Raw genomic sequence first — 15,901 nt, 5'->3', positions numbered from 1 at the left:
GGTGCTGTGTACATAAGGGGAAGCAAATTAACATATTTGCAAGCACAGGGAAAAAGAAAATGTGTTCTGCTGAACGTTTTGAAAAAATTGTGGTATGTGTATTAGATACCTATGCTTGTTCTTCTGTTTGCCGAGGAGGAGTAATTTTGTTCACAAATTACAGTTCACACCAGCTGAATGTGATAATGGGAAAAAAGCATTTTGGCTGGGACAACCTAGTATAATCCAAGCAGCAGAGTAGTGAGTACAATGACCAATTCACTTCAGTGTACAGTCAGCATCCACAGTGGATCAAGGCAAAACTTTTTTCCCATTTCTCTGTTTTAACTAAGTCTGGTTCAGCCTTCATTGAGATTTCCCTTGACCTTAGTTTGCAGCAGATTCACAGTGTCTTGCATGCTGGGGACAAAGAGTATTCCCACAGGAGTGTGCTGCAGTCCCATTGCCAATCACAATGGAAACAGGTCTGTGGTTCTGAGGCAGCAATGTTGCACTGGGGGAGAAGGAAGTGACCCCCACAGTGTCACCTTGCCACTAGAGTATCCGGAAAATGATGCTGGTGGAAAATGGATGAAGATTAGCTGAAAGCTTTGAAGTCCACATCTGCATCTGATCTGTGCACGTGGGGAAGCTGAAAAGTTTATATCTCTGCATATCTGCCATGGACGCCCCTTGATATATGGGCAGTCGGGTGCCCTGAGAGTAAGAGGGGATAAGAATGAAATTGATGGTGAAAGACATGACTCTAGGTGGGTGATAAATGAAAAGCTGCTGTGACTTTGACAGAGGTGAAAGCATGATCTAGCGGAGAGGAGAAAGACATATCAATTTTTTAAAAAGGATAGAAAGGAAGACTCAGGGTACTACAGACCAGTGAGCCCCAGCTCTGTGCCTGCCAAGATCATGGAAAAGATCCTCCTGGAAGCAATGCCAAGGCACATGAAGGACAAGGAGGTGATCCAAAACAGCCAGCATGGCTTCACCAAGGGCAAATTATGCTTGACCAGTCTAGTGGCCTTCTATGATGGAGTGACTGCATCAGTTGACAAGGAAAGACTGACCAGTGTCATCTACCAGGACTTCTGTAAGGCCTTTGACACAGTCCCACATGACATCCTGATCTCCGAATTGTAGAGAGATGTATTTGAAGGATGCATGTCTCAGTGGATAAGGAACTGGCTTGAAGGCTGTACCCGGAGAGTGGAGGTCAGTGGCTCTATGTCCAGGTGGAGGCCAGTGACGAGTGGTGTCCCTCAGGGTTCTGTCTTGGGACTGGTGCTGTTTAATGTCTTTATTTATGAAATAGACACCAGTGGGACCAAGTTCACCCTGAGCAAGTTTGCAGATGACACCCAGCTGAGTGGTGCAGTTGATACAGCAGAAGGAAGGGATGCCATCCAAAGGGACCTGGACAAGCTTGAGAAGTGGGCCCACGTGAACCTGTTGAGGTTCAACAAGTCCAAGTGCAAGGTGCTGCACCTGGGTCAGGGCAATCCCAGACATGAGTACAGACTGGGAGAAGAGGTCGTTGAGAACAGCCATGCAGAGAAGGACTTCGGGGTGCTCGTGGACAAAAAGCAGTGTGTGCTTGCAGCCCAGAAGGCCAACTGCATCCTGGGCTGCATCAAAAGCAGCATGGCCAGCAGGTGGAAGGAGGTGATTGTCCTCCTGTGCTCTGCCCTTGTGAGGCCCCACATGGAGTGCTGCATCCAGGTCTGGGGCCCCCAGCACAAGGAGGACGTGGACTTGTTAGAACAGGTCCAGAGGAGAGACGTGAAGCTGATTAGAGGGCTTGAGCACCTCTCCTTTGAAGACTGGCTGAGAGAGCTGGGACTGTTCAGCCTGGAGAAGAGAAAGCTCCGGGCTGACCGCACTGCAGCCTTTCAATACTTAAAGGGGGCTTATAAAAAAGATGGAAAGCAACTTTTTACTTGGGCAGATAATGATAGGACAAGGGGGAGTGGTTTTAAACTGAAAGTGTGGATTTAGATTAGATTTTAGGAGAAAGGTGGTGGTGAGGCACTGGAACAGATTGCCCAGAGAAGCTGTGGATGCCCCATCCCTGGAGGTGTTGAAGGCCAGGCTGGATGGGGCTTTGAGCAACCTGATCTGGTAGAATGTGTCCCTGCCCATGACAGGGAAATTGGAACTCAGCGATCTGTAAAGTCCTTTCTAACCCAAGCCATTCTGTGACTCTATGCAGTCACAAGCAATTCTTGGGGAGATGGTGCCATTGGAGGATGTAAGGGTCTCAAATAATAGAAGCCATGTCTACAAGTGATCTCTGCTCCCAGAAATGCTGGTTGAAAGACTCTGATGCACCCCAAGAAAATGGCCTGAGTAGGTCTGCTCCTGAATGGTGGAGGCTCTGTTAACAGGTCACCTTTGCAGGATCCCCTAACATTCTTAAGTGTCCCCTTTCCAAAATTTACTTTATTATTGGTCATAAAGCATAAAGGGTCAGCACACCTGAGCTGACTGTGGGAGCCCATAGTAACTGTGTAGTTCTGACACTGCATGGAAGAGCTTAGACTTAAATGGATAAATTGAGGGGCAAAAATATTCTCCTCCTGTTAAAAGCCTGCTCAGAAGTTTTCTGGGGACTGTGTCTTTCTCCCTTTCTATAGCAACTCCTTGAACCTCACGCCAGGGATAAATGAACTGATTAGAAAGATGAGAAGAGAAAATGGAAGAGAGTAGAAAGGAGGGTAGGAGCAGACAAAGAGGAGACTCAGCAGACAAAATGGCCTTATGCCAGCTGATAATATTTCATGGACATCTGAATAGTACCCTAGATATACACCACTGGGGATCTGGCCCTTTGAAAAGCTATCATGTTTGTAGCTGCTGGCAGCTTTTCTTTGTAGTCTTGCTAGGACAGGAACAACTCTGAAGATGATTATCCAGCCTCATAATCTGTTTCTTAGTCTGTTTCTTAGTCCTCATAGTCTGTTTCTTCACCACAGCTTAGTTTACTCATTACCACTGCCCAGATTAGTTTTCCTTCTGTCATTACCCTAGGTGTTTCACAGTGCTGTTTTTAGAAAGGGCTGTACATGTGAGGAGGAAAACATGCTGAAAAAGTGCTCCAGAAACAGTGTCTGTCCCTATGTCTGTCTCTATTTCTATCTCTATTTCTGTCATCTCCAAACAGTCTTTATGCCAATCAGTATACAAATCATCCTCCCACTGCTATGCCTTAATAACTGCAAACTGCGAAGTGGCCAGCCTGCTGTGCTCCCTGACCTCTGCATCTTTCTATCTCAGTTTGCTGAGTCAGCCTTGGAGTAATGGACGAAAGCAGCAGTGAGCTGCTTTTTTTTTTGGCTGTTGCATTGGTCCAGGCCTTTGCATGCCTCCAAGGTGGCCCATGTTTCCCTAAGCACACTTCTACAAAGGTGGAGTATGAAACTACGTTTGACAGTTTAGGATATGCCAAATAATGGAGACATTTTGTAATACCGGTCAGCCTGCTGAGAAAGGCAGGCATGGTTTGGAGACGACCAGCTGCCTGGGTCAACTATTACACCTACAGAGGTGTGCATGCGTTATGACCAATGGGACCACCTTTTTCATCTGCTATCAGCTAGCACAGAGGACTTGATCATCCAGACTGATCACAGTACAGAAGAAATAACCGTGGGAAGAATATTGCAATTCACCTGCTGTAAACACAGGCAGTTGTCAGCTGTTTTCATAGCAAGCTGGGGAAGTAGGTATTCAGCAGCACAAAGCTGTCACCTGCTGACAGTGCAGTGTGTACCGATAGAAGACCTTTGTCATTATCATTCAAGGGCAACCTGCAGTGTTGTCATTTGTGTTTCTGCTTTGGACTCTCAGACCAACTTTGTTTTAAAGGCTTTCTGTCCAGCCATGAGTTTTGTCTTTTAGCCTCTGCAAAACACAGAAACAATTGCACAGCTTTCATGATGTCATTGATTAGCCCTGCTTGTGGAGGCAGCTCACCAGAATATAAAATGGTTGACCCCTGCCTGAAGTAATTTCTCCTGCAAGTCCATTCCTTTCATGACAGTTCTGCTAGATCTTTCAAACAAGCTGAATTACTTGGTCAAGCAATTACTTGGTCAGTGGGTTACAAAAGAAACTAGAGAACCCAGGAGTGCTGGCTGAGTTCCAACACAGTCTTCAATATTCCTAGGGTTTTAGTGGTGAATCCCTGAATTAGGTTCTGACTTGAGGCCTCTGTACTGTTAGTCCAGTGAATGTTAACAGTAATCAATGCACTAGCAATTCATGAAGTGTCTTTTACAAATGTGCAAAATTGTTCTTGTTCTGTTCTCTGAATTCAGTCCTTGAAAAATTCCCCTGCCCAAAATGGGATAAAGATCTCAGAAATTGTAACATCAGCAATAGAGTTTTTCTACCTTAATTTGGTTGCCCAAGGAGAAGACCTTCAGACTGGTTAAAGTGCAATATTTGTTTAAATTTTGATACATGATTCTGATGTTCTGAGTTGAAAAGCCTAACTTTTTTTTTTTTTAGTTTTTTTAAGTTTACACAAAATAAAAAATATGAAGGACCATTTCAAATAAATAAATTAAGTTTGGCTTACAGGATTGTCATATCTTGGTCTTTTTTCAATTCCCTTTTCCAAATATGTTCTGAAGCACAAAGCATAACTATCTTTACTGCAAACAGTCTCTCTTTGTGCTTAATGAAAACTACTCTGTTAAAAAAAAAATAAAAAGAGCAAACAACAACAAAAAACAGGAAAGTGCTGTACACATGCCATATTTACACAAAAGATGTTCTGGGTCAGGCTAGAGCAAGCAATTTACATTATGACTAGAATAAGTGAAGAATATCTGTGGCTCCTTTTTTCTTGAGGTGTATGGATTGCCAGCTTTTAACTGTGCAAGAGCACTGTTCAGACTCTGCTTTCTTTCTGTCTCCTGCCTTAGCCAATGCCATATAAATTAGATATCTGGTAACTGTGTCAGGAAGGAAGCCTTTCTGATATAAGAGACCTGATTTTTCACCATTCACTTTGGTTTAGTAATTTATAAGAAAAAAGAGTACTCAGTGAGGAAAGGAAAGAGCAGAATCAACAGCAGGTTCATAATGAAATAACGAGCTTTGGCACCACTCAAAAAAGGGATCAGAGTGTTCAGAGCATGCACCAGGGTCTTTGCAGGTGGTAGCTTTGGGTGTTGGATGTAGTGATCTACTGGAATTTCTCCCTCTGTCTTGACAAATTTGGCTTTGCTCCATTGTTAGAAACATCTGTGAGCTTCAGTGTGATATCCTTCCATTGCCTTGGAGGCAATTTAACTTAATGGGGACAATGATTTCCTAGGAATTACCTGAGGATTATTTAATAACTCTTCACAAAATGCTCTGAGAATGGAAAGCAAGACTCTAAGACAAAGATATTAATGTTTTTGCTTATGCCAAAGATAGCATGTGCTTTTTTTTTTTTCTTCAGCAAAATATATGTATGAAATTTTGTGTACATAAGCAGAAATGTTGAGCATGACTCATGTTAGCAATCGTGGCAGCTCAGTTTTACATGGGGAAGACACAGGAAATGGAGGTTTCCTATAACAACAGCTGGTATGCTATATATATATCACAACAAAGGCCTCATTTTCATAAGGCTGTGTCCACAAATAGTATGCCATTATTCAAAAGGAATATATTTTCACTTTTTGGAGATAAATATCTTAAGTATTAGTTTCTGCTTTGCATAGGCTACAAACAATAAATTGGATAGAATAATGAAATAAGCTGCTGAAGGGCGAAGCTCTTTGACATGGTCATAGAAAGGGAATTCAGTATGGAGATACCCTGGGATAGCTATATTAATATTGTATTCATTTTAACTTGTTACAGTTAGAACTTCTATTTCTGACATGTTCACAAAGTTCAAATTTAATTTAATATCAGGTAAATTAAGTGGCACAGTAGCATGCCACTGAGGCAAGTTTATGCAGAAAACAGAAGACTATAAAGCTCTTCATACCATGTAAAAGTGTGAAAGTTCTTCATACTTAGCCTTTTCAGAAAAGTCACAGCATATTGTGTAAATGAAAAGGGAATACTCAAAGTAGTCCCATCATTTTGAAGGTGAAGGAAAGGAGACAATTTTTTTTTCCACTGCCTGTGATGGACTGCAGGGGGACAGCCTGCTCCACCAGGGGCCTCTCCCTGCACAGGCCGCAGGGGAACTGCTGCTGCCTGCCTGGAGCACCTCCTGCCCTCCTGCTGCACTCACCTGGGGGGCTGCAGGGCTGCTGCTCACTCCTCTCTCCCAGCTGCTGTGGCACAGCAGTCTGTTCCCTCTCTTAAATCTGCTCTCACGGAGGCCCCACCCAGCATCACTGATGGTCTCAGCTCTGGCTAGCTGTGGGTCCCTTTTGGAGCCGGCTGGAGCTGGCTCCTGTCTGACATGGGGCTGGACTCTTCTCTGGGAGAAAAGCAGCCTTCCCCACTATCAAAACCTTGTCCTGAAAACCCAATACTCTACATGTGCTCTTGGCAGAAGGCTTCATGAGTCAATAACATGAAGATTGGAAGAATACCAGGTTGGCGTTCCCTTTGATAATGACGGAGAAAGAATAGCAGGGCAAATAACAAGTGAAGCCCAACAGGACAGTTGAAAGAGAAATCTTTTTCTTATACCTGTGTCTTTTCATTTTTCCATATGTCTTTGATTTAAAAAGACATTTCAGAATGAATCAGGTAACACATGAGAATAAATCTTTTAATTGTAAATGCTTGCAAAGTTCCAGATTAGGTGAGAATTCTCCAGCAGCTGAGGTCTCTAAGAAAAAGACATGTTCAGGTCAAGATGACCCCTGAGGTAGTAGGGTGGGCAAGTTGCCCTCTGATTGTCTTCTCTAAATATATATTTTCAACTTTGGCTGATAATTATGTTTTTGTTGTTGTTGTGGGTTGGAATGTGAATTAAATTTCATAGACAGGGCTGTGTAAGAAGAGAAAAGGTGTCCTGTAATTTGTATATGAAGCAAGATAAGAAACGGGCATTGAAATCTCTCAGATATCTTTTAAAAGCTCAACAAGTAAATAAAACAGCAGTTACAGAGATGGCCGTACTGGCTACATCTGTTCATAGACTCAGCAACCACACAAAACCACAAATTCCCTGAAGAGAAATGTAACCAGTATCACCCATATGCCAAACTTTTCCTAGAAATGTAAACTGTTAGCTGATATGCAGCATTTTTTCTTGGGATACAGACTTAAGTCTAATTTTGGGCTTCTCAGAGCACCTTGGGAAGAGTTTTTTTCTCAGTGAAACAGCAACATTGCCAATCATCCACAGTGAAGACAACCGTGAACAATTCCCATCACCACAGATGGTGCACAGCTGTGTTGTGGGGTGCCTTTATGCACACCTCCAGATACCAACCATCCAGATGTAGCCACAGTAGAGGAGGCTTGGGGGAATTTAACCACCCTGACATCTGCAGGAGGGACAAGGCAGCAGGGCATATGTAGGATCCATCTGAATATCAGGAAAAACTTTCCTGTGTGAGTGACAGAGCACTGGCACAGGTTGCCCAGAGTTGTGGAGTCTCCCTCCGTGGAGATCCCCAAAAGTCACCTGGGCATGATCCTGGGCAACCTGCTGTAGGTGTCTGTGCTTGAGTAGTGGGTTGGACCAGATGACCTCGAGAGGTCCCTTCTGACTTTAACAATTCTGCGATTCTGTGACTTGGTTGACAGCTGCTACTAGCCATGGCATGTGCTGGTCACAGAATCCTAGAATCGCAGAATCACAGAACCATTCATGTTGGAAAAGACCTCTAAGTTCATCTAGTCCAACCTTTAGATGGGTCGGATGGGTCCTCCTAGGATGTGCTTTTCCACCATGGAATTACAGCTCTCAGGAACTTCATGGATTTGTCTTAGCAAAGAATTATTACATTCACCTGCATCCCGCTGCCCACTGTAGGCTTCACATGCACACTCCGTGTCAGCTGAACCTTGTACCAGTCAGAGCTGTGAACACATCAAGCTAGCCAACGGAACATGGTTCCTTCTCTACTGAAAAGATTAAAGCATTCCCTTGTTTACCTTCCTTACATTCACAGCAGCTGACACTGCAAGTGTGTTCTGCAAGACATGTGTGAAGCAAGCAGCAAGAGCACCAGTCCTCGTTATCTGCATGTCCATGTATTAGGAGGGAAGAAGATTGTGCAGTGAAAGTTCCCAGTGGTGAAAGAAGCTTTATATGTGACCATATAAAGTATATACATAGTGATACATAATAGTTTATACAGACTTACAAAACATGCTAGTTCAACCATGGAAACAGCAGATACAATTATGTATGTTATGTTTGTTTAAGTTTGGAAGTATGCAATATGATATGATTACGTTTAAATACTGCAACTGGCAGCATGTGACTATAATAATCTTAACAGTATACAATCACAGTAAATATTAGTAGGATAACGTTGTGGTTATTTTAAGCTCCTCCAGATCCCCAAGGTCCCCCAAGGTCAGCAAGACCACTCTGTTGGTTGAGGACCCATCCAGGGTACAGAAGTCCCAAGGGCATCTTGTGCAAATCAGTGGGCTAAGATGTTCACCTTAGCAGCAGGTTGTTCTCAGACACCTAGATTCTCTGCACTGGGTATCTTCTGCTGGTCCCATCCTGCACCTTTGGAGTTGTCTTTGTATTTCTCTCAAAACTCCATGACCATGGCTTTCCGTATTTCCTTAGTTTCTCCAAGGAAATCACCCGATCCTAAGGAGTGAGTTCCAAATCTAACCCACAGACAACCATTCATTTGAACCTTAATTGCATCTGTCTTCCTGAGGAGTCGGCTCCAGCACTGACCCAGAGATAAGCAGTAACTTTCTGCAGGTGTCTTAACGATGATGTTACTGAATTATTTATCCTGTGACCTAGATATTTGCTAGATAGATTTGTTCGTGTTTAGCAAGCAGTGGTAACTTGTCATAAGTAATACTAAGTATCTTTTTAGTGTGTTTACATTTTAGCTGCAATCGCACCTTGGCTCATCAGTCCCCCTATTCCCTATTACCCTTAGTGCCATTAGAGTTAGATCTAATTCCCATCCTGTTTCTGGATCATGCACTTGCTTCTGCTTCCTGTGCAAAGCAGAAGTAAAAGTGGAATTAAGTTATAGGTCAATGGCAGCCTTGTTAGCCTGCTCCTTTCCTGACGTGCAGTCAATGAGTGAGGGGTAAAGTTTCCACCTGATGTCTGAGGACTCCAGCCTACCAGTTTTTTACCAACATATGATGCAGTGCAAACAATCCTCACGTAACAGCATAGTAAGGACTTTAGGAGCCACAGGGTAGTTTAAAATGCTATTAACTATACGGTGGCATAAATGAAGGTCAAGCAGATAATCACACAAATGCAGCATCTGATATTAAAATTTGTGGGGCTGGACTTTGAGAAAAAGATGAAATTGTTCTCGTCCTTCACATGTTTTGGAGGTAATGCAATATTCTCCCATCCTCAGGAATGCCAGAGAATGAAAAAAGTTCTTTTTATTTTTTTTTGGTTATATATATACATATATTTCAGTTATATATTAACTTAACATAAAATATTTAAAGTGAAGACACTGAGATGCTTGTTTTAATTTTGTACCTGTCACTTTAGGACTCTCTGTAATACGACTTCATCTGAAGCAATTTCAATCCTAAAAAATACCATTTTATTCACCTGCAAGTTACACAGCATTACGTTTTTATTATAAACAGCATTAAAAACTACCACCGTCTTTAAGGTATAACACTGAATAAGCAGTAAGACTGGCCATATACTGTAAGAACTAAGGTCAGTCTAGCACCATGCAATTCACTGAGGGCCATCAGTAGAGACTTCCTAAAGAAAGGTATAAGAACGGGCTGACAAATAGAGTCCTAATTCCTTCATATAAACACTGAGCTTCCCTCTGTCCTAGTACACAGTAGCACTTGAGTGGTTGTTTTGTTCCATAGTTTCCTGTGCCCCGGCTGTTTGTTCAACAAGTTCATGAGCTATAGAGTCCACTGGCCATGAGCTCGTAATTGTACCGAGACGGAGGATTTAACAGCTGCAGAGGACTGGTGGGTTATTGTGATTTGTGCTGTCTCCACTACTTCTCTTCTCCTGTAGATGGTAAAGCAAGATCATGTCTGTAGATAAAAGATGCTGGGAAACTCCTGGGGACATTTACCTGTAACTTGAGAGGAACAAGTCAGCCATACACGGTCTGCAGACTTGCAGCGTGTCTCATTTCCCCTGCAGTGCTGGCTACACTATGTTGGATCTTCTTTTTTAGTGTTCAGCCCTGTGGCTGCAAATCAATCAGACGCTTCCTTTGCCTCAGATCATCATTTGTCTTGAGCATCTCTCCCATGAAATCTGGTGTGACTGGCATCCACTGGGTATAAAAATTGTAAGATAAATGTCATTAATGAACATTTTGGCTTGGAAGAACTGATTTAGAGAACTTGTTATTTTTGAAGTTGCTGGTTTCAACCTTGCAGACTGTCATCCCAAATATGAATGATGACTATTGATACTGAGAAAATACTGAACACTTTGTACCAGCACAATTCTTTGATCTTTTTGAAATCATATCTAATTTTCTTTTCAGAGGTCCTTGTTCATACAATGTGTTCTGCTAGCTTTTGCAGGGCTTAGGTTGGTTAGTTACCTCACAGTTCCAATATACTGAGAGCAATCTTAATTCCATTTTGGTACTGTAATTAATATTTAGGCAGAAATAAAGGAGTGGCTCTAACACAGCAAGAGTTTTGAAGCTGGCAGCTGTTACAGCAAACTTGAATGCCCTTCCCCTTCCTCACAAAGGTCAAATGCCTCCCTAATGTAGCTGAACTGAAATAACTGTAAGTGATAAAGAAGGTAGCTTGCAGGTATCCTTGTTGCTATAGATTTACATGTGACAGTTTGAGTTGATTTTATTTTCATCATCTATCCCTATAATCTCTAAAATTTCAGTGCAAACACTTTTGCTGAAATGTGCGGAGGCTGAGGAGTGATGAGAGCTGGTGGTGCAGAAATCATTTTCCTTGGACATGCCTCCAAACTAGAAGTTGGAAAGAAAATCCAAGTCACTGTGGGAGTAGGGATACTACGGCAATTCTCTGCCCAGTCTGATTCAGTCAGGCATATCTTTACTCTCCCATTAAATCTAGCATTTTGACTATAAAATCATAAAATGAAATTCTGGTTATTCATGTAAAGTCATAGTTTCATGCTATCATAGTTCATACTTTCATTGTTTAATTCTCAATGGGAGTGGCAAATTTCAGGTATCCATTATACTTGCAGTCATAAGGATGTTTTCCTCCAGACAGTATGTCAGCTTTACTCCAAGAAGTGTAGAGTTTGGTGTGCACATAGAGTCAGAATTTCTTATGAAGGTTCGTTTTCATTGAGAGGTCTTTCTGTCCCATTTATACCAAAAGAACAGGGATGGCCTGGTATAGAAAATCTCCCACATGAGAATGTCTAAAACTGGCATTTTTACTGCAGTCTGTCCTTTCTGGTTTGCTTTATTTTGTTGAGAATAGTTTTTTGTGTGTTTCTGTTTTGTTTGTTTGTTTGTTTGGTTGTTTCTGAAGTTTTGCCTCATCCATAATCCTTTACTGTAAAATGTTGCAGATGGAATTTCAAAATCATTTCAGATGAAGAGCTTGAGCATCAGACTTGGTAATAGAAAAGGGTAGGTTCAACAGCAGTAGAGTAACACCCCAAAACTGTATTAACACACAGAGCTGGTACTGTCTTTGTTAGACCCACAGCTATATAGTCCCAGATTCTCTTCCATACTTGTTTCTGAGTGACCTGAGCATCTGACTGTCCTGTCTTGAGAGAGCTGCCTGTCCACTGGGCTGTATGTAGGGAAGAGTTAGGACTTCATCTGCCATCCTGTCCAGTGTGCAACTGACGATGTGTTCTCTCTCTCCTGCAGTATGGGATAAAGAAGAAGGAGGAAAAGGAAGCAGAGGCCCAGGCTGCACTGGAAGCTAATGCTGAAGGGAGTCTGACACGTCCAAAGAAGGCGATCCCTCCTGGCTGTGGGGATGAGGAGGAGGAGGAAGAAGAGAGCATTCTAGACACAGTCATCAAATACCTACCAGGGCCCCTGCAGGACATGTTCAAGAAGTAATACCTGCAGACTGTTAGATGGGCACTAACAGTACTGCAAAGGATTTCTCTTTTGCCCAATGGGGATTTACAATCTTGCCATCCATCACGCAGCCCTGCCCACCTCTACCCTCTACTGCTCACTAGGAGTTCCTTCGCTTCCCATTCCCCTCTGCCTATTCCCTTTCCCTCTACCCCAAGACTCATCCATTCCTTTTTTGTACATAGTCATATCCAGTAGATGCCTCTGAATGGATGTAAAGATTAAAAAGCTGCAGACTACACAACTTTTATTATAAGCCATAGTAATATGTATGTTAAATAAGGCAACTGTACATTAAGCATAGAAAAGGAACAACTTCACATGCATTTTGACCCAAAGCAGGAAGAAGTGTTCACTAAGTGTGAACAGTGGCCTCTTTAGTTTTCTTTAATTATTTTTATTATTATTATTGATAATAATTATTAGTTGTTTTTATTAATGTTCTTGTTGATTGGGTCACACTAGCCATTTGTTGTTGACCACATCTACCCTTGGAAATAATGTCTCAGTTCTCCCATGGAATCAGAGCTTTTCAGTTTTAATTCCATCACTGGCATAAATAAGAGATTATTTGGAAGGTAAATCATGCATGGCTTACACAGCTGACATCACTCAGAACTGTGGAAGAAGTGAGTCATTTGCCTTCAGATGCTGGCAGAAGTTAAATGCCTCAGAATCTAAGCAAGAGTCGTGCCACTTTGGGAATTAGCCATACACTTAACTTGAACGAGTAGATTTGGTCTGACAGGGGCCATACAGAGAGCTGGAACCACAGTGGGGTGTGTGGTGCTCTGTTAGAGGACCTCCCCACCCCTTTGAAATCAATGTCGAAGAATTTTGGTCACTTCAATTAACTAAACTTCCTCTTTCTGCCCAGTGCTGTATGCTGCAATCTCATTCCCAGCAGTGCTTTTGGGACAGACATTTGGTCTTCGGCGTATTGTTACTGCTGTGTCCTGCCCACCCTCCTCTGCAGTTGTGGGAGAGAGTGGTGGCCTGAATGTTAGATATGGCCCTGAAGATCCAGAAATCTTAAGTTTGCCTCCTTTGTCTCATGCTAAGTTACTCTGCTGCCTTGAGAAGGTCACTTATTTTTCTGCCCTATTTTCTCCAGCTGTAAAATGTAGGTTTCAGTCAATACCTACTGTAAAGGGATATAGTAAGGATGAATTGCACAATGCTCCTCTAGTGCTGTGCAGGAGCTAATTAGTATTATAACAGTGTGGGGCATCCATTGATTCTAGTAAGGTGGGAAAAAATATCTCTCTATTATCTTGAAAGCCTTTCCTAGACACAGATATTTTCCAGTACAGCACTACAAACATTGAGTAACTGTAAAAGAAAAGCCAAATTCTACTGGAGAAGTTGACTTGCTAGTACACACACAGAGTTGCATATACACAGACTTATTTTGAACACAGTCGCTTACTAAATTATCTGGCCTGTTATCTGAAGAGCTGATCCTATGTTTTTGCATTTGGCCACATCTCTGCATAGCTGCTGCAAGAGCATCACAGCATCCCAGTCTCACAATCTTGTAGGAGAATCGTTGTTTGCCTGGCAAAATTAGCATTGTTTGTCTCTGTCACGGGAGCAACATATCTTTCCTAAGTACCTGAAACAGATTTGGAAGCAAATATATGCTTTCTACTGACAACAAAAAGGAATGCAATCTGAAATACCTCATTATGTACCTAAAATAAAGCATTTTACTCCAATGGAACTTCTTTACTTCACTTGTTCAGCAGAACTGAGTTTAGGCAAAGATTCCAGTAGTTCCCTGAATAAATTTTAAAAGTTATTTATCATCCTTTCAAGTTAGCAGAAGCATCACAGTTAAGGCTTGTTACCTTAACTATGTAAACTAATATGAACTAATGTGAACTCTGTCTTTTAGCACATCTCTAAGTAAGGAGAAGCTATTATGAAACAAAAGAAATATATTTTGTCCTCCTCACCCATTTATTATTTGGGTGTACCAGCAGTCCTTGCTGCTTTCCAACTTGCTTCAGTCCTAGGCTTCTACCAAATCCAAGGTGGAGGCTGAGGACATTTGATCTGCAAGTCAGAACCAGCTGATAAAGAAGCAACCTATTTCAAGTTGGATCTACAAACAAGACACATTCAGTCTTGTGCAAGCTGCAATGGGTTTTGCAGGGGAGAGAGAAGGCAGGTTTTACTCTTTCAGATAATGTCAGTGTGTTTTTTGCCCTAACTTTCATTTAAAGCAAGATGAGTGTCTCCCGCTAAGACTTTAATGACCCAGAACACTCTTTATCTCTTTATCAATGCTTGGGTATAGCACAGTAGTGCTGAGCAATTTATCATTTTCTAGGGAGAGTGTCCTGCTCACCCCATGCAAATTCAGCAACTACTAATTTAAGCCTGTTTAAGTAGACCTCAAAGAACTGAAAATTCTCCTGTCACAAAGGCAGCAGCTATTTTTGGTGCTCTGAGAGGGAACTAAATCCAACACCCCCGAAAACTAATAGGCAGACAGCCAGGCTCTTTGCTTCAGCCACTCATTGGCAGTGAAATCTACTGACATGCCAACATCAAAACTTCCGAAACACTCTGACAAATGTCAGTGGGCTATGTTCTCTAATGCATAAGTAGAAGCAGCATACATGTGCCCTTGCTGAAAGGAATATATCTGTTCGTATTCTCCCCTGGCCTTGTTCTGGAGGAGTCTACAAACAATCAATCAAACAAACAAACAAGAAGATGAGCTCATTCTGCTTTGCTTTGGACTTATTTCTAAGACTTGCTTGTTGACCTTTCCCTAGCCCCCATCATGGACTCACTTTTCATCCATCCAAATACTGTCTCTGGGGTAGAAGCAGGGTTTGCTGCCTGGTGTCCTCTTTATTGGAGGGTACTGCCAGTTGTTTAGTTGACTGTTGTTTTTCACAGTCTCGCTGACACCTTGATGGGCAGCTGTGCACATGTGTGTGGAAGATGAAGAAAAGGGAGGAGGGAGGGTCAGGAAAGAAGAAAAGGGAGGAGAGAGAAAGGAGGAGTATTTGGTATTATTTTTTTCTAACTGCGCCTCAACAGCTGCGTCATCGACTGACTGGTCTAAGTCAGGATCTTGCATGGCCTGTGTTCAAATATCACAGGCAAGTGGTGGTGTTCCTGCACTTACAGTATTAAAAATAAGGTATTTTATTCTGTGAGTTGTGCTCCTGAGCTGTGCGAACATCCAGACCCAAACTCTGGAAAAGGCCATGAGAACTCTGAGCTGAGTTTAGTACGCTGCAAGCTAGGCTCACAGAGCAGGAGGGAAAGGAGAGGGGTCTTATTAAGTAATGCTTGCTGAGTGTTTTTCATTGTGGGAGCTTCCCAGCCCAGCTGTGCCATCACTTCTTTACCTTAGCTCTCCAGACCAACAGCAGCCCTTTCTCCATGGAGAGCATAGAGCTCAGTCAGGTGTGAACTGCTGGTTTTCCTTTTAATTTTCCTTTTCTTTCAATAAACGCACGTGACAGAAGACCTACCACAGGTACTGGGCAGGTTTTACTTGGTTTCGCATCACACAACTTTTGGCACCTTGCATGAGTTCTGGGCTTCTTCCCAAGTCATTCCTCCCTCCCCAAAGTGCCTAAGCTACTCTGAACAGACTCGAAAGCAGGCACTGCCCCTTCCCTGGTGCCCATCCTTTTCCCTTCCCACCCTGAACTGCCAGCATTGTGCCTGACACCTTTGGCACATGTATGGATGTGAGAAGCATT

General features: G+C 42.5%; 1 protein-coding gene across 1 annotated transcript in view; it reads left to right on the top strand.

Annotated features, from left to right (window-relative positions):
- CPLX1 (complexin 1) overlaps positions 1-15,388 on the top strand; it is a 125,609-nt gene extending 110,221 nt beyond the window's left edge. Inside the window, exon 4 of the mRNA XM_040541393.1 lies at positions 11,952-15,388. Coding sequence (XP_040397327.1) covers positions 11,952-12,149 — 198 coding nt within the window. The 3' untranslated portion in view covers positions 12,150-15,388. The remainder of the gene's footprint in view (positions 1-11,951) is intronic.
- Positions 15,389-15,901: the final 513 nt, after the last annotated feature.

The sequence above is a fragment of the Cygnus olor genome, chromosome Z (genome assembly GCF_009769625.2).
Source record: "Cygnus olor isolate bCygOlo1 chromosome Z, bCygOlo1.pri.v2, whole genome shotgun sequence".
NCBI lineage: Eukaryota > Metazoa > Chordata > Aves > Anseriformes > Anatidae > Cygnus > Cygnus olor.
This window is presented reverse-complemented; position numbering and strand designations above follow the sequence as displayed.